This window comes from Microtus oregoni, unplaced genomic scaffold, assembly GCF_018167655.1.
Source record: "Microtus oregoni isolate MIOR12 unplaced genomic scaffold, Mior012 000005F_ref0000423, whole genome shotgun sequence".
Lineage (NCBI taxonomy): Eukaryota > Metazoa > Chordata > Mammalia > Rodentia > Cricetidae > Microtus > Microtus oregoni.
The window spans coordinates 11,806,319-11,830,283 of NW_024543064.1; the positions used below are offsets into that span (position 1 = coordinate 11,806,319).

Sequence of the window (23,965 nt, forward strand, 5' to 3'; positions counted from 1 at the left end):
GTTAAAGCTATACATTCTGTAGGTATAAAAGTCTTTATTTTATTTTTGGTTCTTCGAAGCAGAGTTTCTCTGTGTAGCTCTGACTATCTTGGAACTCGCTCTGTAGACCAGACTAGCCTTGAACTCAAGATGCTCTATCTACCTGTCTCTGCCTCTCAAGTACTGGGCTTAAAGGCGTGCACCACTACCACCCGGCTGATAGAAAAGTTTTTAAAAATATATTCTAGTTTATGCTAGGCAGTGGTGGCGCACGCCTTTAATCCCAGTATTCGGCAGGCAGAGGCAGGCGGATCTCTGTGAGTTCAAGGCTAGCCTGGTATGCAGATCGAATGCTAGGACAACTAGGGCTACACTGAGGAATCCTATCTTTGCTGTCCCTGTCTTGAAAAACAGAACAAAAATTCCAGTTTAAATTTAAAATGTCTCTTAAGCTTCTATTTTCTTTTTTAAAATAATTTATCTATTTATATTTTATGTGCATTGATGTTTTGTCTGCATGTATGACTGTGTGAGGGTGTCAGATCTTAGAGTTACAGACAGTTGTGAGCTGCCATGTGGGAGCTAGGAATCGAACCCGGGTCCTCTGGAAGAGCAGTCAGTGTGCTCTTACTGCTGAGCCATCTCTCCAGCCCCAAGCTTCCATTTTCAAATAGCACTGTGATGCCATGACAGCTGTCCCATAGATGTACTTAGTCAAAATAAGTTAATTTAAAAAAAATTGTAGCCAGGCGGTGGTGGCGCACGCCTTTAATCCCAGCATTTGGGAGGCAGAGGCAGAGGCAGGCAGTTCTCTGTGAGTTCGAGACCAGCCTGGTCTACAAGAGCTAGTTCCAGGAAAGGCTCCAAAACCACAGAGAAACCCTGTCTTGAAAAACCAAAAAAAAAAAAAAAAAAAAAAAAATTGTAGTATACTAGCAAGATGATTTCTTTTTTAGAAACAGTAAAGTAAGTTGCTAGAGGTTTTTTATAATTTTCTCTCATGAAAATTAGTCCAGAGCCAGCAAAATAACTCTGCGGGTAAATGAGTTTGCCACACAATCTGGTAACCTGAGTTTGATTCCCAACACCCACCTAAAGGTGGAATGAGAGAACCAGTTCCACAAAGATGTCCATGTGCTCTGGCATTTCTGTCCACACACATACATCATGCGTGCAGACACACTGATAGAAGGGGAAAGTAGTCTAGAGCTGGAGAGGTGGCTAAGAGTATGAGTACCCGAGTTCAAATCCCTAGAGTCCACATCAAAGCCAGATACAGCATCCATGTCTGTAATCCCAGTACTACAGGGAGATAGGAGGCACAGACAGGAGACTACGAGAAGTTCATAGAGCATGAGTCTGGAGTTTGTGGCAGATCAATGACAGTCCATCTCAAACAAGTTGGAAGGCAAGGAAGGGCTGGCACCTGAATTTGTCCTTTAAACTTGACACACACGCCTGTCTAGTAGGTGGACATGGTGGCTCATGCCTGTAATCTCAGCATTAGATAGGCTTAGGTAGGAGGGTGTTACACCGTGAAACTCTGTCTGAAATAATAACGTGGGGGAGAGGGAGGGAGAGAGGAATTTATATTCATGCCTAAGTTTTAATCATGCTGTTGCTGAGGATTAAACATTGGGTCTTGCATGTGCTAGATAAGTTCTCTATCACTGAGTTGTATCCCTAGATCTGATTTATGTTTCAGCAGTTATGAGTTTAACATGTTCATGAAGCAGAATTTTTCTGTGACCAATAAATAGCACACCCACAGATGCAGGGAAAGGCTCTTGGGCCCAGTTACATCCTCTTATTATTTTGAGCCTCAGATAGAAGAATGGTCTTAGGAAAATATAGAAAAAGAAGATGTATTATATTGAAAGCCTCAGTACCACGATTCTGTTTTCCTTGGGATATCTGACATGTGTTTACTAAGACAATAGCATGTTTCCATGATCTATGCACACCGAATTTAGTGTGTTTGCTAAGACAGTACCATGCATGGTTTCGTGGTCTCTGCACACCTAACTTAGTTTGTCTACTAAGACAATACCATGCATGATTCCATGATCTTTGCACACCAAACTTAGTGTGTTTGCTAAGACAATACCATATATGGTTCCATGGTTTCTGCACACAGAATTTAGTGTTTTTATTAAGACAAGCCTCTTCTGGAAAAGCCAAGTTTTTCTGGAGTAGTCTAATATGGTACTTTTCCTTAGGAACATCCTTGTGATTTAGGGTTTTTGGGGACTGACATTCACACCAGTAGAAAAAGCTCTTAATTGGTTGTTGTATTTTTTTGCAGGTGGTGTTTGACCGCTTAAAAGGCATGGCTCTGGTTCTCTACAATGAGATTGAGTATGCACAAGCAGCTGTCAAGGAGACCAAGGGCAGGAAAATTGGTGGGAATAAAATTAAGGTGTGCATAGTGACTTTGCTGTGTGTGGCATATACCTTTAATCCCAGACAGGTCCACAGAAAACCAAAGTCTGTTCATATTCTATGCAGAGTCTCAAATGTAGGTTGCCAGTGAAGAGAGTGGTTTACCAAACATGGTTTTATTTGTCCTCAGTTTTTAAGGGAAATAATAGGGAATTCTTGCTTGCTATTTATGGACACAGGTCTTTTATGCCCTTAGCCATAGGCCCTTCCCTAAAGTCCTTTTCAACACACTTCTTTCCCTGGAAGCCTGACGCTCTTACCTGTGTTCTTGGTGCAGGGCCCTCCTTCCCCATTACAGTGAGTGTCTGTGTGCCAGTGGCACAGTCAGCCAGCTTCCAAAAGTACGCTACCTGTGACTGTAAGCCTTGTGTGTGTGTGTGTTTGTGTGTTCATCTTCGTGGTATTGCTTGTTTAAAAACTCACTCTTCATAGTTGTTTGGCATAATTATGAACTTAAGGACTAATGTCTAGATTAAAGTAAAATAATAGTATTTTGGCAGTAGAACATGAAACTAGGCAGCCGGAAAATAGAGCTGTCTTGTCCTCATGTTCTGTTGTTCTGGCTATTCTCACAAATTTATGTGCACCATAGATGGCCCAACTATAGATTACCAATTTAATTGACTCAAGCATTTGCCAACTCAGAATTCTGGTAGAAGTTTGTTAACATTTTATTTTTGATTTTTGTTGTTGTTTGATTGGCAAGAGGAGAAGTTGTGGGTGTGTGGGTATGAGTCTCACTATGTAGCCCAGACTGGCCCCCGTGACTGTCCTGATTCAACCTCCGCAATTTTGGAATTGAACCATGCCTGGCCATTTCACTCCTGGATGGGTTTTGGGACCTTTAAATTGTATCTGTCAAGGTATATGTAGAATTTGGAGTTTACTATTGAAAAAAAAAAATTTCTCTTAAACTTTCTAAAATTTGCCATGTGTTGTGGTGCACACCTTTTATTTTTAAATTATTTTTAAACTTTTATTTTACTCTTTTCTCATTAATACACCTCGACCTTAGCTACCACTCCTCCCAGTTACCCCTTCTTCCACAGACCGATCCCCACTCTTTGTCCCCGTGCCGCCCCCCCCCCCAAAAAAAAAGAATAAGCTTTCCAGGGACATTAAACAAAAACAGCACAAGATATAATAAGACTAGGCACAAACTGTGACATCAAAGCTAGGCAAAGCAACCCAGTAGGAAGAGTCCTGAGAGCAGACAGAAAAGTCAGAGACACCCCCACTTCTATTGTCATAAGTTCCCCCAAAACACCAAGCCAACAACCATAACATGTATGTAGAAGATCTCATGCAGACTCATGCATGCTCTGAAAATTGCTCCCTCAGTCTCCGAGCCCCCATGAGCCCTCATTAGTTGATTTCCCAGCCAGAATCTCCCATTGTCCTCCATTCCTCTGGCTCCCACAATTCCTTCTCCCCACTTTAGGTGTTCTCTAGCTTGGGGTGGGGCACCTTATAGAGATCTCCTTCCTGAACTCACTCTCTGTTTGCCTAATGTTTGGCTGTGGGTCTCTGTGGGTCTCAGCATCCACTCCTGTCAGCTGCCAGAGGCAGCCTTTCTGGTGACAGGTGGAACCAGGCAGCAGACCATGAGTACAGCAGAGCATCATTCTGGATAAGTTCATCATTTTTATTTTCTTTTTTCCAGTCGTGCTTCTACCCTAGGTGTCTGTCTGCATTATCCAGCCTTGGTTTCCTTGTTGTCCAGGTAGTGCCGGGCACGAGCTCCCTCTTGTGGCGTGGGCCTCATATTAGACCAGTCATTGGCTGGCCACAAGGCACACACCTTCAGTTTTAATCTGTAAGAGACAGAGAGGCAGGTGTAACTTTTGAGTTCATAGCCAGCCTGGTCTACAAAGTGAGTTCCAGTATAGAAAACCCCTCTCTCAACAAACAAACAAAAAACTTCCCAAAATTGAGATCTGAAACCTCTCTTTCTTTATAAAATCTTTTTAAATATTGTTTATATTTGTATTAGATCTGTGCATCACATAATAATGAGTTTTATTATGCATTTGTTTTTTTAAAGGTGGACTTTGCAAATCGGGAAAGCCAATTGGCATTTTATCACTGCATGGAGAAGTCTGGTCAAGATATCAGAGACTTCTATGAAATGCTAACAGAGAGAAGGTAGGTTCTTGTTCACTGTTGGGCTAGACCATCAGTTTTGGGAATGATCACCAGGACCATGTAGGTCAGCATTTTACTTCTGAAGCACCCCAGCCTGAGGTGTGTCCAGCAGGCCTGCCGGTATAGCTTGATTCTAGTTTTTGTGGGCTGATTTCTTTTTCATTTCTACTCAGTTCTCCCCAAACATATTTTTTAACCTGTCGTATAGAAAGCATAGGTTTATTCTGACAAATCTAGTTTTTATGTAGTTGAGGGTAGGGTGGGGTCACCGTGTCTCAGGCCGCAATGAGCACTCATATTGGGAAAGAATTGTGAAGTGTTTGTCTCTTTGAAATAGAGTAAGTCAGGCTGGTGGGTGGTGGTGGCACACATCTTTAATCCCAGCACTTGGGAGGCAGAGCAGGCGGATCTCTGTGAGTTTGAGGCCAGCACTACAGAGTGAGTGCCAGGAAGGGCTCCAGGCTACACAGAAAAACCCTGTCTCGAAAAACAAAAAACAGAGAGAGAGAGAGAGAGAGAGAGAAAGTCAGATCTCATATAAACATACATGGCTTTGGCAGTGCAGAAGCCATTTTTTTGGTCCCAGTAATACAGTGTTTGACCTTTTTCTCCTGTTGATTAGATGACCTTTTAAAATGCGCTCACATAATAACCAGGCTCTTCTCATAGATGATGGTGTTTGAAAGTGGAAACTATTGCCTGTACTAAAAAAAGCCTTTTGCCCGACATCCCTCTGTGGTGGTCGTCTGAAGTGTGACCACCTGTTCTACCCCATACATTTCCAAAGGCTTTAGACAGCTAAGGTCAGAAAACACCAGAACTTGGGGGCTGCTGGAGCCCACTAGCGTCTCCTTCACTGCCGCTGGTCCTTTGTTAGAGTCACACAGCATCTCTTCGAGACCTTTCCTAGCTCAGTATCCTGCTAAGTCACTGACCTCTTGAGCTTTTAAGTTAAACTGACCCCACTGTCAAAATTCTAGTAGGTAAGGCTTTTGATAGTTTCTTATGAATGAATAGATCAGAATTCAGATTACAGAACACTGAAAATGTCCAGTTCTTCAGCTAGTGAACCAGTGTGAGGGGTTGTCTGTCACAACCCCCATCCCACCCATCAGAAAAAGAGCACACATGACATTGTGTGCTTATATATCCAAGTATGTCGCTTTGGACAGAATATTCTTAGTCCCAGTTCCTAGAAGTAGCAGTTTGAAGTCATTGGTTGCGGTTTCATGTAGCCTAGACTGGCCCTAGGCTTGTTTTATTAAAGCTGAGGATGACCTTGATGGTCTTTCTGTCTCAGACTCCTGAGTGCCGGCTTTCCAGGTTTATGCCACTGTAACTGACTTAGGTGGTGCTGGGCGTCTAATTCGGCCTTACACTTGCCAGGCAAGCACTATGCCAACTGTGCTCCTTCCCAAGGTGGCTGTCAGTACATTGGTGAGGGGAAGGTGTGTGTTGGAGGCTTCATTCATTGCACTTGAGGCATTAACAGTTGTTAGTCTTCTCTGTGTATATATTAAATGTTTTTTTTTTTAAAAGCAGAGTCTTGGGGGCTGGAGAGATGGCTCAGAGGTTAAGAGCATTGCCTGCTCTTCCAAAGGTCCTGAGTTCAATTCCCAGCAACCACATGGTGGCTTACAATCATCTGTAATGAGGTTCGGTGCCCTCTTCTGGCCTTCAGACATACACACAGACAGAATATTATATACATAATAGATAAATAAATAAATATTTAAAAAAAAAGAGTCTTTTGAGGGTTAGATGAAGTAGTGTACGAGTTGATTTTTATATATTACTACTTAAGATTCACTAATTTTAGTGATGATCTGTTTCTGGCTTTTTTCTTTAGTTAATTTCCATGATTAATCCCCATCTAATGGCGTTTCATGCTCATGCAGGAGGCAGAAGGGGGAAGGTCTCAGATGTTACTGGGTGTATAATGCGTTCTTCAGCATCAAATTCAAGGATGTTTCCTTTGCTTTAAAGTGAGGGGTGGTGTCTGGTGTCTGATGGGAAAGGTGCTTGATTCCAGTGATTGAGTTCAGGATTAGAAGCACCTTGATTTCTATAGCACTTGTTCATGTACAAAGCTCTGTGGCATTTGATCTTCAAGCCTCCTTTTTCATGACTGAAGGTTGGGCAACTTCTGGTGACTCTTGTTTCCCTGTTGCTGGGCACTGAGCTCAAGATCTTACATTACTAGGCAGGCACACTCCTGCTGAGCTAAATCTCCAACCCTCAGTCAGGTAACTTACATTACAGCGTTTTTTTATGCTAGGGGAAAGCCCAGGGTTCCTACTTGTCAGCACAGGATGAGTTTACATGGTCAAATAGGTTTTCCTATCTATACTTGGTAGTTTGAACAGAATTTTTTCCAAAATTGGCTGCTGCCGGCTCTTGTTTGAAATGCAAGGCATCACCTCTTTGGTGGGATGATCCCTCCATTCTATGGAAAAGGCATCACCTCTTTGGTGGGATGATTTCCCTCCGTTCTATGGACAAGGCATCACCTCTTTGGTGGGATGATTTCCCTCCGTTCTATGGACAAGGCATCACCTCTTTGGTGGGATGATTCCTCCATTCTGTGGACAAGGCATCACCTCTTTGGTGATGATTCCTCCATTCTGTGGACAAGGCATCACCTCTTTGGTGATGATTCCTCCATTCTATGGAAAAGGCATCACCTCTTTGGTGGGATGATTTCCCTCCGTTCTATGGACAAGGCATCACCTCTTTGGTGGGATGATTTCCCTCCGTTCTATGGACAAGGCATCACCTCTTTGGTGATGATTCCTCCATTCTATAGACAAGGCATCACCTCTTTGGTGGGATGATTTCCCTCCGTTCTATAGACAAGGCATCACCTCTTTGGTGGGATGATTTCCCTCCGTTCTATGGACAAGGCATCACCTCTTTGGTAATGATTCCTCCATTCTATAGACAAGGCATCACCTCTTTGGTGATGATTCCTCCATTCTATAGACAAGGCATCACCTCTTTGGTGATGATTCCTCCATTCTATAGACAAGGCATCACCTCTTTGGTGATGATTCCTCCATTCTGTGGACAAGGCATCACCTCTTTGGTGGGATGATTCCTCCATTCTGTGGACAAGGCATCACCTCTTTGGTGATGATTCCTCCATTCTCGGACAAGACAAGCGGCCTTGTAAGTGATGCCTCCACTAGGCTGACTGGGTCCCAGTCTTCTGTTGTCCTGGTCCCTGCTGAAATTATTAAGCTTCATGGACTCATCAAAATAAGTTTTTGACATAGGGGTGTGTGTGTGTGTGTGTGTGTGTGTGTGTGTGTTTGTTTGTGTACACGTGCGTGTGTGTGCATGCATGTGCCAGAGGTTAATTACAGATGTCATTTCTTAAGAGCTGTCCACCTTGGTTTTTTTTTTTTTTGAAACAAGGTCTCACTGTTGTCTGGGGCTCTACCCTTGCTTATTCTGTCTTCATAGTCCCAGTGTTGGGATTCCAAGCATGTAGCCCCACCAGCCTTTTAGATGGGTGCTGAGAATTAAACTTAGGCCCTCGGGCTTGCAGGTACTTGGCAAGCACTTTAATTTTAGTTTTCTGTTCTGTTTTGTTAGGCTAAGAATCAAACACAGAACATTTTGCAAATCTTGGACATTTTAGTGCTGCGCTCTACCCTAGCTCCAGCTTGCTTAATACACAGTCTTTGTACTGTGGAGTTTTTGTTGTTTTGTTTTTGATAGTGTTGTTTCGTTTGTTTTGTTTGGTGTGGGGTGTTTTTTTTTTTTTTTTTTTTTTGAAGCCCTGTCTTGCCACATAGGCTGGCTTAGTGACTTATACTTGTAATCCTAGTACTGAGGAGCCTGAACCTAGATCCTGTATTCAAAACTACAGAGTAGCTAGGCCCTGTCTCAAGAGCAAACACATAAAGCATGGCATGCAACTCAGCAGTAGAATGCATTCTTTTTGTTTGCCTGGTTGGTTTTTTTTTTTTTTTTTTTTTTTTTTTTTTTTTTTTTTTTTTGAGACAGGTTTCTCCTATCTGTGTTCCTGGCTGTTCTGGAATTCGCTCTGTAGACCAGGATGGCCTCAAACTCACAGAGATCCACCTGCCTCTGCCTCCCAAGTGCTGGGATTAAAGATGTGCACCACCACTGCTCAGCAGAATGCACTTGTAACATGTGAGAGACCCGAGGTTCTGTCTAGAGCTGTGAGAACCAAAGATGTGGCTCCTGCTCTGGTTCAGCAAAGCAGTGAACTCACTAGGCAGGAGTCTTACTTTGTTCACATTGGGCAGAATGTAATGAGTCCAGCTTCACAAAGGGAAGCACTTCCTTGCCTTGTGTATTAAAGTTACTCTAGTTCTGTGCCTAGTGACCTGGTGTTTTTGTTGTTGTTGTTGTTGTTTTTCTCCTTTTTTCAATGTTTTACTTTGTAGCCCTCACTAGTCTGGAACTTCCTGTGTAGACAAGGCTGGCTTCAGATTGAGGAACCCTGCCTTCCTCTGCCTCTTGAGTGCAGGGATCAAAGGCATGCACTGCCACATCCGACCAACTGTTACTGTGTTGCAGTGAGCCAAAAAGTGAGGTGAGAGCTGCAGAGACTGGGACTCAGAACCAAGCCTGTGCAGCTGGTGATAATATTTTCTAGAATGAACACACCTCACCCACCCAAGACAGCATGGTCTTCCAAGACTGGCTTTTTATCTAGAGCATGAGTGAGTGGTTATTGGTTGGATGTGGGGAGTGTCTAGGATTGAAGCCTGTGGTAGACAGTGTCTGCCCCTGAGGTGCATCTCCAGCTGTATTTTTGAGAGTGGTCTCACTGAGTTCCCCAAGCAGCTGGGATTACAGGCCTGTGTCATCACACCCACCGGGACTGCTATTTTTAACACATGTGATTTGGGTTCTAGTGGAAAATGGGCAGCCATTTATTTTTGACTTCAATCATCACCACATGCTCATATACTATAGGCTGACCTATAGCTGATAAAATTGGCCTTGAACTTGTGATCTTCCTGCCTCCACCTCCTGAGGTTACAGGCACGGACCACCATGCTTTGCTTTATCTGCCCTTGAGGAATTCTGCAGTTAGACATTTGTCAGTGGGATGGCGCAGCAGGTCATCTTGCCACCAAAGCCTGCATTGCACTAGAGCCAAGGGGGGCTGGAGAGATGGCTCAGTGGTTAAGAGCACTGCCTGCTCTTCCAAAGGTCCTGAGTTCAATTCCCGGCAACCACATGGTGGCTCACAACCATCTGTAATGAGGTCTGGTGCCCTCTTCTGGCCTGCAGACATACACACAGACAGAATATTGTATACATAATAAATAAATAAATATTAAAAAAAGAGAGAGAGAGAGAGCCAAGGCTGCAGAGCTGTCCTCGAACGCTCACATGTGCTTTGATGTGTGCACATCCACATACACATCATACACACAGCAGATAAGGGTTTTGGGAATTGAGTATAAAGGAGCCAACTTCCCAATGATAGGAGTGTGCTCAGTTGTACTCTGCTGGACAAGCTGACTCTTGTTCTGAGTGCACTGGATGGGCAGCTGGAGGGAACATTTTATAGTGCTTGAAGCTAGACTTGATTTGTTAGCAGGCAGTTTGAAGAAAAGCAAAAAAAAAGTTTTTAAGTAAATGAAATGTTGAAAGTTGGAACTAATTTTATTTTTAATTCTTTTGGGAAAGGTGGGAAGCATTTCGATAAACAAAACATACAATAAATACTTAAACCTTTTTGGGTTTTAGGGGTTTTTGTGATTTTTGTTCATTTTTCTCTTTAAGACATGGTTTCTTTGTGTAGCCCTGGCCATCCTGGAACTCACTCTGTAGATCAGGCTAGCCTCGAACTCAAAAGATCTGCCTGCCTCTGCCTTCCCAGTTCTGGGACTAAAGGTCTGTACCACTATGCCTGACAATAAACTTTGTTGTTTTTTGTTTTGTTTTGAGGCAGGATCTCACTATAACCTCAGCTGACCTGTAGCTTGCTTTGTAGATAAGGCTAGCCTTCAATGTCTGGAGACCTGCCTGCCTCTGCCTCCCAAGGACTGGGATTACAGGCATATATCACCATGCCCGGATAAAACATTTTTTTTAAAGATTTGCTTATTTTTAGTTTATGCATGAGTGTTTTGCCTGCATATATGTTTGAGCTCTAAGTGTGTCTGGTACCCAAGGAGGTCAGAAGAGGGCATCACTTCCCTTGGAACTAGAGTTACGGAAGGCTGCAAGCCACTGTGTGGATTTTGGGAACTAAACATGGGTCTTTTACAAGAATAATAAGTGAGGTTAACTTTTAAGCAATCTCTCCAGCCCTGAGATTTAAACATTTGAAAAATTCTTTTTAAAAAGTTGATACAATTACATAAGTTTACTGGTGCAGTGTGATATAACCTAATACATGTATATGGTACAGTACAGTGGAATTGCGGTAAGGAGCAGTGAGTGTTGACAGAGGTTTCTGTCCCACCTGGTCCTGCAGCCATTCTATCCCAAAGAAACACACAGAGGTCTACATTAGTCATAAACTGGTTGACCTATTAGCTCAGGCTTCTTATTAACTCTTACATCCTACATTAACCCATAACTCTTATCTGTGTTAGACACATGGCTTGGTACCTTTTATCAGCAAGACAGTCTCGCTTCCTATGTATCTGGGTTATGACTGCAGACTCAGCCTTTTCTCTTCCCAGAGTTCTCCTGTTCTGGTTGCCCCGCCTATACTTCCTGCCTGGCTGCTGGCCAATCAGCATTTTATTAAGCAAGTACAAGAGACATATCCTTACAGGGTACAAAGACCATTGTCCCACAGCAAGTGGGTCTTCTTAAATATTTGTCATTTATTTGAGATTATTGAGTTTCTTTTATAACAAGTGCTGGTCATGCATGGTTGTATACGCCTTTAATCCCAGCATTCCAGAGGCAGAAGCAGGAGATCTCTGTGAGTTGGAAGCCAGCCTGGTCTACATAGAGAGTTCCTGGCCAGGGCTCCAGGTAAAAACCTAGCATTTTACATTCGAATTTTATTTAGGCTGTCAGCTTTTAATCCTTAGCTTAGGAGTTGCTGCTAAACATCTGCAGTTGAGCAAGGGAAAAGTCATGCTAAATGATTCTAGAGATCTTGAGTAAGCTAGTTTCACTGTGCACCCCAGAGAGGTCCATGAGCTATCCTCTTGCCTCTGCCTGTGATGAGTGCTGGGATTGTGGAGATGAGACTACAGTGTTGAAAAGCAGAAGCGCTAACATAATCTTTTTGATGTTTGGTAGAGAGGAACGAAGAGGATCCTATGACTACAGCCAAGATCGGACATACTATGAAAGTGTTCGGACTCCAGGCACCTACCCTGAGGACTCCAGGAGGGACTATCCAGCTCGAGGGAGAGACTTTTACTCCGAGTGGGAAACGTACCAAGGAGAATATTATGAGTCCCGATACTATGATGACCCTCGAGAATACAGAGAATATAGGAGTGATCCTTATGAACAAGATATTCGGGAATACAGCTATAGGCAAAGAGAACGGGAGCGAGAACGGGAGAGATTTGAGGTTGACCGGGACCATGAGAGGAGGCCCATTGAGCGAAGCCAGAGTCCAGTCCACTTGCGCCGTCCACAGAGTCCTGGGGTATCTCCTGCACATTCGGAGAGATTACCAAGTGACTCTGAGAGGAGACTGTACCGCCGGTCCTCAGAGCGAAGTGGGAGCTGCAGCTCAGTGTCCCCACCACGGTACAATAAACTGGAGAAGGCTCGATTGGAGCGCTATACAAAAAACGAAAAGACGGATAAAGAACGGACTTTTGATCCTGAGAGAGTGGAGAGGGAGAGACGAATAATTCGGAAGGAAAAAGTAGAAAAGGACAAACCTGACAGGCAGAGACGGAAAGGAAAAGGTCATTCTCCCAGCTCTCAGTCTTCCGAGACAGAGCAAGAGAACGAGGGAGAGCAGCAGAGCCCTGAGAAAAGCCGGAGTTCTACCAAAATGAGCAGAGAGAAAGCCGACAAGGAAGGGCCGGCCAAGAACCGTCTGGAGCTCGTGCCTTGTGTGGTTTTGACTCGAGTGAAAGAAAAGGAGGGGAAAGTCATTGACCACCCTCCGATGGAAAAGCTCAAAGCCAGATTTGATCACGACACTGCTAAACCTTCAGCCCCGGGTCAGAAGTCCCAGGCCTCTCAGATGGAGCTGGCCAAGTCAGACTCGTCTACAGTGGAGTCCGCTAGAGGGAAAGCACTGAGGGAAAAGGCCCTTTCCAGCCACGCAGAGGTGGTGGATAAGGAGGGCAGGCCTAAACTCAGGAAGCACCTCAAGCCGGAGCAGACGCCTGAGGGCCTGAGCGCTGTGGACCTGGAGAAGCTAGAAGCGAGGAAAAGGCGCTTTGCAGACTCCAACTTGAAAGCAGAAAAGCAAAAACCAGAAGTCAAGAAAAGCAGCCCTGAGACAGAGGACACTCGAGTGCTTCTAAAGAAGCAGCCTGATGTGTCAAGAGACAGTGTTCTGGTGAGGGAAGGCGAGTCCGAACGAAAGCCCGTGAGAAAAGAAATCCTTAAAAGGGAATCAAAAAAAACCAAGCTGGACAGACTTAATTCGGCTCCCAGCCCCAAAGACTGCCAGGAGCCTGCTGCTGTCTCCTCAGGGTCTGGCTCACGGTCCAGCTCAGATGGACACCCAGGCCTGGGAGATCCAATACACGCATCTGTGGAAAGTCAAGAAGCCCAGCCCAGAAAAGCCATCCCCTTAAAACCTCAGCCCAAACAGCTGCAGCTCCTAGATAATCAAGGGCCGGAGAAAGAGGAAGTCAGGAAAAACTATTGCCGTCTTCGTGAGGAGCCATCCGAGCATAAAGCAGGCCAGGAGAAGCCACTCGCACTAAATGCTGAAGAAAAGCTTGGCATTGACATTGATCACACACAGAGTTACCGAAAACAGATGGAACAGAGTCGCAGAAAACAGCAGATGGAGATGGAAATAGCCAAGTCTGAGAAGTTTGGCAGCCCTAAAAAAGATGTAGATGAATATGAAAGACGGAGCCTTGTTCATGAGGTCGGCAAGCCCCCCCAGGATGTCACTGACGACTCACCCCCCAGCAAAAAGAAAAGGATGGATCATGTTGATTTTGACATCTGTACCAAAAGGGAGAGAAATTACAGAAGTTCACGGCAGATCAGTGAGGACTCTGAAAGGACCAGCTGTTCTCCCAGCGTCCGCCATGGCTCCTTCCATGAAGATGACGACACCCTGAGTTCCCCTAAGCTAATGTCAGTAAAAGGGTCCCCTAAAGTGGATGATAAGGGTCTCCCCTATTCTAATGTATCAATGAGAGAAGACCCCTTAAAATTTACTCCTTATGATTGTAGCAAGAGAGAACATGTGGCGGACATGGCCAGAATAAAGCTGTCTGTCTTGAATTCTGAAGAGGACCCGCATCGTTGGGACCCTCAGGGGAAACAGGACCCCAGCAGGTTTGACGTGAGTTTTCCAAACAGCGTAATCAAGAGAGACAGTTTACGGAAGAGGTCTGTGCGAGATCTGGAACCTGGCGAGGTGCCTTCTGACTCTGATGAGGATGCTGAGCACAAATCCCAGTCACCCAGGGCCTCTGCCTTCTACGACAGCCCTCGGCTGTCTTTTTTATTGAGGGACAGAGACGACAAGCTACGTGAACGAGAGGAAAGACTGTCTAGTTCTTTAGAAAGAAATAAATTTTATTCTTTTGCTCTGGATAAGACAATCACACCAGACACTAAAGCTTTGCTAGAAAGAGCTAAGTCTCTTTCCTCATCCCGTGAAGAAAACTGGTCTTTTCTTGACTGGGACTCCCGCTTTGCTAATTTTCGAAACAACAAAGATAAAGAAAAGGTTGACTCTGCCCCAAGACCTATTCCATCCTGGTACATGAAAAAGAAGAAAATCAGGACTGACTCAGAGGGGAAAATGGATGATAAGAAGGATGACCACAGGGAAGAGGAACAGGAGAGGCAGGAACTGTTTGCCTCTCGGTTTTTACATAGCTCCATCTTTGAACAAGATTCTAAGCGGCTGCAGCATCTTGAAAGGAAGGGCGAGGAGTCCGACTTCCCTCCTGGGAGGCTGTATAGCAGACAAGTATCTGACGGAGCCAACAGCGTGAGTGACTCGGTCCAGGAGCCCGTGGTGCTGTTCCACAGCAGATTCATGGAGCTCACGCGGATGCAGCAGAAAGAAAAGGAGAAGGACCAGAAGCCCAAAGAGGCTGAGAAACAGGAGGACCCAGAGAATATTTCCAAGACCCCGGAACCTGCCACTGAGACTAAAGAGCCGGAGCCAAAAGCCCCAGTGTCAGTTGGGCTTCCTGCAGTCACCCCCGTGACACCAGAACCAGCATCATCAGCACCAGAAAAGGCTGAGAAAATGGTGGAGGCTCCTTTGCTGGCAGGAGAGAAGCCTGTGGAGCCAGCCCCCGTCTTGGAGGAGGCAAAGTTGGCATCTGAGCCAGTTCCTGTCCCCATGGAACAGCCCAAGCAGGTAGAGGTACTCCCAGGAGAAGGCTCCAGAGAAAGTCCTGTAGTCGTGCATCAGGCTACTCAAGAAAGCCCAGCTACCGAGCCCATCCCTTCTGTGAGTGCCGAGCCTCCCGCTCCTGGGACTGCAATTTCCAAGATAGAAAACAATATAGATCCAAAACCCAGCAGTCCCCAGCCGCTTTCAAAACTAACTCAGAAGTCTGAGGAAGCTGAAGAGCTAAGAGTGGAGAAGCCAGATGCAGCTCCAAGCATTGAACCCAGTGTCACTCAAAAACCTGAAGTTATGCCTGAAGTTCAGCCCCCAGCGTCTGAAGATGTAGAGGCCAATCCTCCAGTCTCTGCGAAAGACAAGAAAACAAACAAAAGCAAGCGTTCCAAGACACCGGTCCAAGCAGCTGTCGCAAGCATCGTGGAGAAGCCCGTCACCAGAAAGAGTGAGAGGATAGACCGGGAAAAACTGAAGCGGTCCAGCTCTCCTCGTGGAGAAGCACAGAAGCTGTTAGAACTGAAGATGGAGGCGGAGAAGATTACAAGGACTGCATCTAAAAGCTCTGGAGGGGACCCTGAGCTCCCTGAGCCTAGCCTGCCTCTCAGCCGAACCAGGCGCCGGAATGTCAGGAGCGTTTATGCCACCATGGGTGATCACGAAAGCCGCTCCCCAGCTAAAGAGCCTGCTGAGCAGCCCAGACTGACCAGGAAGAGATTGGAACGGGAGCTGCAGGAGGCCGTGGTAGTTCCCACCACCCCTCGGAGGGGAAGGCCTCCTAAAACTCGCCGGCGTGCTGATGAGGATGAAGAGCATGAGACGAAAGAGCGAGCAGAAACACCCAAGACAGCTGAGGGGTGGAGGTCTCCGAGGTCTCAGAAGGCTGCAGCCGCTGGCGGGCCCCATGGGAAAAGGGGGAGAAGTGAGCAAAAAGCTGAGGCTGCTGCTGAGGGTGGTGCCCAGGTGAACACGAGAGAAAGTAACATTAAGTCCAGGGGTGACAGAGAAGCAGCCAGCGAGGCCAAACGTGACAGGAGAGACACCAGCACAGACAAAAATGGACCCAACACCTTCCCAGTCGAGACAGTGGAGAGAAAACTGCCTCCTGAGAAAACCAAATCAAAGAGGGGACGTGCTCGCAACACCAGGTCAGCAATGGACAGGGCTGCACATCTGAAAAGCCTGGAAATGGCCACCCGGGCTGCAGGGCAGGCTGTGGACAAGGAAGCTGGGCTTGTGGCAGTCTCTCCTGAGAAAAACAAGAGCCCCCCAAGGGAAAGTGTCTCCTCGTCTCAGCTGAAACATGACCCAATTGATCCTGAGAAAGAGAAGAAAGATGTGTCTGCCTCGACTGTGTCCCCAGGAGCCACACAGCTAGCCAAGCAGATGGAGCTGGAGCAGGCCGTGGAGAACATTGCAAAGCTCGCTGAGCCCTCCACTGGTGCAGCTGACAAGGGAGCAGCCACAGGGACACCTGCAGGCCCTGATGTGGAGGACGGCCACAAGCCTGCACACCAGGCAAGTGAGACCGAACTGGCGGCGGCCATTGGCTCCATCATCAATGACAGTTCTGGAGAGCCTGAAAACTTGTCTGCGTCTCCCTCTGTCCCCCCAGGATCTCAGCCACATCTACAGGAAGGAACGGAGCCAGGGCCCTCTGGCGCCACATCTGGAACCTCGGCGGCAGATGCTGCTCCAGAGTCTTCTGGCTCACAGGGCAGTGCCTCGAACCCCTCAGCAGGTTCTGCAGACACCAAGGAAGCCAGAGGGAACAGCAGTGAGTCTGTACAGGAAGCCAAGGGGTCTAAAGTGGAAGTCACTCCTCCCCGGAAAGACAAAGGACGTCAAAAGACAACACGACGCCGGAAAAGGAATGCAAACAAGAAAGTGGTCGCTGCCACAGAGACTCGTACTTCTGAGACTGAGCAGGCTCAGAGTGAAAGCCCTGCTGCTAATGAGGCAACAGCAGCACCCCCAGAAGCTCCCCAGGAAGAAAAGCAGAGTGAAAAGCCTCAGTCTCCTCCTCCTCAGGAATGCACCTCTGACCCAGTCAAGACCCCACCTGCTGAGAGTCCGTGTCAGGAAAGCAGTGTTGAAGAAAAGACTCCATGCAAAGCACCCACTCCCCCTGACCTCCCACCTCTTTCCCAGCCATCGCTGGTGGATGATGAACCCCAGGCTAGGTTCAAGGTGCATTCAATCATCGAAAGTGATCCGGTGACCCCACCCAGTGACTCAAGCTTACCTCCACCCACAATTCCTTTAGTGACAATAGCAAAGCTCCCACCCCCTGTCATTCCTGGGGGAGTCCCACATCAGAGTCCCCCCACTAAGGTGACAGAGTGGATCACCAGACAGGAGGAGCCTCAGGCTCAGTCTGCCCCATCTCCAGCTCTTCCCCCAGACACAAAGGCCTCTGACGTGGACACCAGCTCTAGCACACTGAGGAAGATCCTCATGGACCCCAAATACGTATCCGCCACCGGGGTTACTTCCACAAGTGTCACCACAGCCATCGCAGAGCCCGTGAGTGCTGCTCCTTGTCTGCACGAGGCACCAGTCCCTCCAGGTGAACCCAAACATCCTCCCTTAGAAGAAAAGTCAGCAACTCCAGTGTCAAATGCTTCTGACACACAGCCCTCAGAGGTCCCAGTAGCTGCTGACAAAGAGAAGGTGGCCCCGGTCATTGCCCCTAAAATCACGTCTGTCATCAGCCGGATGCCTGTCAGCATTGACCTGGAGAATTCGCAGAAGATAACTTTGGCAAAACCCGCTCCTCAGACCCTGACTGGCCTGGTGAGTGCCCTGACTGGCCTGGTGAATGTCTCTCTGGTCCCAGTGAATGCCTTAAAGGGTCCTGTGAAGGGCTCAGTGGCCACACTGAAGGGTTTAGTGAGCACCCCTGCTGGGCCTGTGAATCTTCTGAAGGGGCCTGTGAATGTGCTCACTGGGCCCGTCAATGTCCTGACCACTCCAGTGAGTGCCACAGTGGGCACGGTGAACGCTGCCCCGGCTCCTGTGAATGCTGCTGCAGGTGCAGTGACTGCTGCATGTGGCGGGACCGCCACAACAGGCACAGCAGCTATGACAGGTGCAGTGAGTGCGCCATCAGCAAAGGGCAAACAGAGGTCAAGCAGCAATGAGAACAGTCGCTTCCACCCTGGGTCTATGTCAGTGATTGATGAGCGTCCAGCAGACACAGGCTCTGGTGCAGGGCTGCGTGTGAACACTTCAGAAGGAGTCGTGCTTCTGAGCTACTCAGGACAGAAGACAGAAGGCCCACAGCGGATCAGTGCCAAGATCAGTCAGATCCCTCCAGCCAGTGCAATGGACATTGAGTTTCAGCAGTCAGTGTCTAAGTCCCAGGTGAAAGCAGATTCTGTCACCCCATCCCAGTCTGCACCCAAAGGCCCTCAGACCCCTTCAGCTTTTGCAAATGTGGCCACCCATTCCACCCTGGTCCTGACTGCCCAGACATACAATGCCTCTCCGGTGATCTCCTCTGTGAAGACGGACCGTCCGTCCTTGGAAAAGCCTGAGCCCATTCACCTCTCAGTGTCCACGCCTGTCACCCAAGGTGGCACAGTGAAGGTTCTCACTCAGGGCATCAACACACCCCCGGTGCTGGTTCACAACCAGCTTGTTCTCACCCCAAGCATAGTCACCACTAACAAGAAACTTGCTGACCCCGTCACTCTGAAAATAGAGACCAAGGTCCTTCAGCCAGCTAACCTGGGGCCCACCCTCACTCCCCACCACCCTCCTGCCCTGCCCAGCAAACTGCCTGCAGAAGTGAACCATGTTCCTTCGGGATCCACCACCCCAGTAGATCGAACCATCTCCCACTTGGCAGCCACAAAGCCAGATACACATACTCCTCGACCTAGTGGGCCTACACCAGGCCCGTTCCCAAGGGCATGCCATCCCAGCAGTACCACATCCACACCACTCTCCACCAATGCCACCGTCATGCTGGCTGCAGGCATTCCAGTGCCCCAGTTCATCTCCAGTATCCACCCGGAGCAGTCTGTCATCATGCCACCCCACAGCATCACTCAGACCGTGTCCCTTGGTCACCTTTCACAAGGTGAGGTGAGAATGAACACACCCACATTACCCAGCATCACCTACAGCATCCGGCCAGAAACTCTGCACTCTCCTCGGGCCCCTCTGCAGCCCCAGCAGATAGAGGCAAGGGCCCCACATCGTGTGGGCACACCCCAGCCTGCCGCAGCTGGTGTGCCTGCCCTGGCCAGCCAGCACCCTCCTGAGGAAGAAGTCCACTATCACCTCCCTGTGGCTAGAACTGCAGCCCCCGTGCAGTCAGAAGTGCTGGTCATGCAGTCTGAGTACCGACTACACCCGTACACTGTGCCCCGAGACGTGAGGATCATGGTGCATCCACATGTGACTGCTGTCAGTGAACAGCCTAGGGCCACTGAGGGGGTAGTAAAGGTGCCACCAGCCAGCAAGGCCCCCCAGCAGCTGGTGAAAGAAACCGTTAAGACTTCTGATGCCAAAGCAATCCCTGCCCCGGCCCCTGGCCCTGTGCCTACCCCTGCTCCTAACCCCCATGGTGAAGCCCGCATTCTCACAGTCACCCCCAGCAACCAGCTTCAGGGGCTGCCTCTGACCCCACCTGTGGTTGTGACCCATGGGGTGCAGATTGTGCACTCCAGCGGTGAGCTGTTCAAGGAATATAGGTACGGAGATATCCGCACCTACCATGCCCCCGCTCAGCTCACACACACTCAGTTTCCTGTCGCCTCCTCCATCAGCCTACCCTCCAGGACCAAGACTTCTGCACAGGTGAGGAAGCCAGGTTTCCTCCCTACCAATTGGGCATGTGCTCGGGAGCTTTGTGGTTTCGAAAGACAGGCAGGTAGGCCATCAAATGGTTCAGTGGGTGAAGGCATTTGCTTAAATGTGAGCTTGGCAACCAAGTTTGGTCCCCAGAACCCTGGTAAAAGTAGAAAGAGGTGAACTGCAGAGTTGTCCTCTGAGCGCACACAGCAGCACTTGTGTGTCTCCCATCGTGCACTCAGTGATCTTTAGCAGGGATCGTGAGCAAAGTACAGACAAGCTAGACAGGCCTTGGAGGTGGAAGGGGAGGGGGCTTCCTAAATGCACAGCGAGGAGTGGCTCAGATCATACCACAGCTCTTGGATGTGGAGAGACACTTTATACGGGGCCTCCTGCCATGTTAGGTGGCCTTTTCCGTGAGAACACAGCTCCACTGGTTTTTATTTCCTCTGTGGCCTGACTGTAAGACAAGGGGGTGCCTCCCTCTGGTCCATTGAGTTCTTGTTTGGGAACTGGGGATTTGTGCACAGCCCATCCTGACTGCCCCCTTTGTCTTCTTCCCAACTCTAGGGCCCTCCTGAAGGTGAGCCCTTGCAGACCGCGCAGCCTGCGCAGCCTGCCCCGTCTACGCAGCCCGCGCAGCCTGCCCCGTCTACGCAGCCCACGCAGCCTGCACCACCTGCTCCACCCTGCCAACCCTCTCAACTTAGCCAGCCTGTCCAGCTGCTGAGTAGCAAGATGCCCCAGGTCTCCCAAGAAGCAAAGGGGACTCAGACAGGAGTGGTAGAGCAGCCTCGTCTCTCAGCTGTCCCTGCCAGCCGGCCACCTGAGCCCCATGTTCAGGTTCAGAAGGCACCAGTGGACACAGGGCAGCCAACCCATCCCTCACCTGTGTCAGTCTCCATGAAGCCAGACCTCCCAAACCCTCTTCCTTCTCAGGCTGCCCCAAAGCAGCCATTGTTTGTCCCTGTGGCCTCGGGCACAAGCACCCCACCTGGACTGGCTCTATCTCACACTGAAGCCCAGCCAGCCCCTAAACAAGATTCTTCTCCACACCTGACTTCACAAAGGCCTGTGGATATGGTCCAGCTTCTGAAGGTAAGATGGGCAGAGGCTGCTCTTGACACCCTGACTCTGTTCTGTCTTAAGTGTACCCCAGTCTCTTAGTTTATAAGCTGCTTCCAGGGTCGTGCTGGGCATGCCATGATCCCATCTTTGTTTTGTTTCATGGTAAGCAGAAATACCCCATCGTGTGGCAGGGCCTGCTGGCCCTCAAGAACGACACGGCCGCTGTGCAGCTCCACTTCGTCTCTGGCAACAATGTCCTGGCCCATCGGTCTCTGCCTCTCTCTGAGGGCGGTCCCCCGCTGAGGATTGCCCAAAGGATGCGGCTAGAGGCCTCGCAGCTGGAAGGAGTTGCCCGGAGGATGACAGTAAGACTTGTGGGCCCTGGTAAATGCCTACGCAATACTCAGGAAGGGAAGAACAGGCAGCCTCGGGGCTAAACTCCTGGCTGTGATGACTCTTGAAGTGGGCTATGAAGGACAAACTCGACTTGGGTAGAGAAATAAATACCTCTAGTCTCAGAAGTGAGCATACAAGCTTGCACTCATGCACACGCACACACGTTAGTGTGGTATGACACAGCCATCTTAGAGATGCCTGGCTCCTTTGGTAGGACACATGCTCTTTAGTCAGGAGACCCCTAACCACTCACCTCTGCTCCAGGTGGAAACAGATTACTGTCTGCTGCTGGCTCTGCCCTGTGGTCGTGACCAGGAGGATGTGGTGAGCCAGACGGAGTCCCTCAAGGCTGCCTTCATCACTTACCTGCAGGCCAAGCAGGCAGCGGGGATTATCAATGTTCCGAACCCTGGCTCCAATCAGGTTGGTCCACTGTCCCAACCCTACCCAACACTTGTACACACAGCTAGGACCAGTTTAGGTCAGGGCGGGAGGGCTGACCCAGCCAGGAGTTCCCAGAGGAGATGGGTAATGGCCACCAATTGCCTATCCTGGAAAGAAGGGTGGGGTTGGGGAGGCATTGACCTTGAATTATAGAAGCTGATGACGCCCTGTCCTGCTGTGTGGTCTGACTGGGGGGGAAGGGGGCTGTTAAGGCCTGCCAGGTACAACAGGCATTGAGCCGGGCAGTCATGGAAGACGGGTCTCACTTTGTTTCTCCTCCTCCAGCCCGCCTATGTGCTGCAGATCTTCCCACCCTGTGAGTTCTCGGAGAGTCACCTCTCCCGCCTGGCCCCTGACCTCCTTGCTAGCATCTCCAACATCTCTCCCCACCTCATGATCGTTATTGCCTCTGTGTGAGGCTCTGCTGCAGAAAAGATGAACGGACAGAACCGTGGACAACCCAGTCAGGCAGAGGGGAAGCTGCTGAGGGGCAGACTGCCCTGGCTCTCACGCCCACCCAGCTCTATGGACAGACCTCCTCTGGGGGTGGTGCTGCTTGTATGTTTACATGAAATTCTCGCCCAGGACAGACCACCAACCCATGGACTCACAGAAACCTTAGGGGCTGGCCTTCCTCATTCGGAGAAAAGGAACAAGGCAGTGGGAGTCTGTTTGTGTTCAGCAGAACAGCCTTTGCACTGGATTAGTGACTTGCACAGCGAACACAGGTGTGGCTCTCTGGACATGTGGACGGAGCACACCGCGGACTCTCGTGCAGGACTCGGGACTTGTGCTGAAGCCTTGGTGTCAAGGAACATTTCATTGGGTATTTTTGCCCTGTCGCCTCCTTTCTTCCCTTCTCATCGAACATGTCATTGTTCTTAATTCTCCTGCCACCGCCACCACCTTCGACTCATCGGATGTACAGTTTACAGTTGAGTAAAAGCGAACAGAAGGATTTTCTTTCTTGGTCAGATGTGCAGAACTTGGGATGTGTATATATAAATATATATATATAATATATATATATAAAATACTGACTTAAATCAAATTTCCCTGACATACTTTTTTTTAATCTGTGCCAAAAATGTGTTTTCAAAGAAAATCTTATTTTCATACTCAGACTTTATACCGTCACTCATTTGTATAAGTGCGCTTCGTTATAGCACGGGTCCCACTCCGGCAACATGGAAGTGTCACACAGCACCTGTACAAAAAGACCTGGCCAATTCCCTCCCTCTTCCTGTGACTTGGACCTCTCCCTGACTTCCTAACACTTATTAATTTATGAAACTGTTTTTCTCAGCGCAGTTTTGTTGTGTGTCCATTGGATTACAAACTTTATTAAAAAATACAAAACACCTAAAGTGTGAATGTGGTTGTCGCTCAAGTGGGACCCACAGGGTTCTTGGCTTGCCAGAATAGTAGCTCCCACCCCACGTCTGAACGAGAGTGTTTCACCTTGTACTGGAGACTGGAATCGTCAGTGCTGGCCCTCGCTCCTGTTTCTGGGCCACTGGGAAGCCATTCAGGTTTTGATAATGAAGTCCCTCCTTTCCCTACCCACTTGCAAGCTCCTGCTCTAGGCTCATACTGAATGCCTGCTTCCCTTCTCCCCTCCCTGGGGCATTGCTGTTCCTTGTGGTAGCAAGGAGCCTAATAGTCCTAGGGCTGTTAATTCCATCTCTGCTTCAAGACAAAAAAATTAAAAAACTAAAAACCAAAACTGTGGCACCATCTGGGTGATGGACCTGGGGGACTACAAAGCAGGTCTGTCTCCAGTTCAGTGGGGCTCCATGGGATCCCATCATTGAGGCTTCTGGCTGCTCCCTTCCCTTCTCTCCTTGCCAACCTGGTGATAACCAGCAGCAAGTTAGTGTTGCCACAGGATGGCGTCGCTGTGGCCTCGGTAAAGCAGGTACTAGGCTCTAGATTACGGAAAAGCCAGCCAGTGTTCTGTACGCTGCTCTGGCTAAAGGCCCTAGGCTGTCTGGATCTGGGGCTGGTGAGTAAAGCTGCTTCGCAGCCACAGGGTGCTGCCCACACCCTAAATAATTTAAGACACAGTATGGAGCTCTACTTTCCATGACGGGCCTCAGGATGTCCCAGGAAGCCAGGTTGGTCCCTGAGCTAGTGTTAACCATTCTGCAGTATGAGCTACATAGATGACAGTTCCCCACCCACTCACCCGGGACACAAGAACAGCAGACAACA

The 23,965-nt window shown here is 48.5% G+C and overlaps 1 protein-coding gene across 3 annotated transcripts in view; it reads left to right on the plus strand.

Moving 5' to 3' along the window:
- Positions 1 to 23,107, plus strand: part of Spen (spen family transcriptional repressor) — a 76,721-nt gene extending 53,614 nt beyond the window's left edge. For 2 of the 3 annotated variants that reach the window (XM_041651677.1, XM_041651678.1), the window contains exons 9-15: positions 2,285 to 2,398; positions 4,466 to 4,566; positions 11,821 to 19,849; positions 20,414 to 20,941; positions 21,082 to 21,276; positions 21,572 to 21,730; positions 22,037 to 23,107. In XM_041651677.1, coding sequence (XP_041507611.1) covers positions 2,285 to 2,398; positions 4,466 to 4,566; positions 11,821 to 19,849; positions 20,414 to 20,941; positions 21,082 to 21,276; positions 21,572 to 21,730; positions 22,037 to 22,168 — 9,258 coding nt within the window. In that variant the 3' untranslated portion in view covers positions 22,169 to 23,107. The remainder of the gene's footprint in view (positions 1 to 2,284; positions 2,399 to 4,465; positions 4,567 to 11,820; positions 19,850 to 20,413; positions 20,942 to 21,081; positions 21,277 to 21,571; positions 21,731 to 22,036) is intronic. The other variant, XM_041651679.1, reaches the window with a different exon arrangement.
- Positions 23,108 to 23,965: the final 858 nt, after the last annotated feature.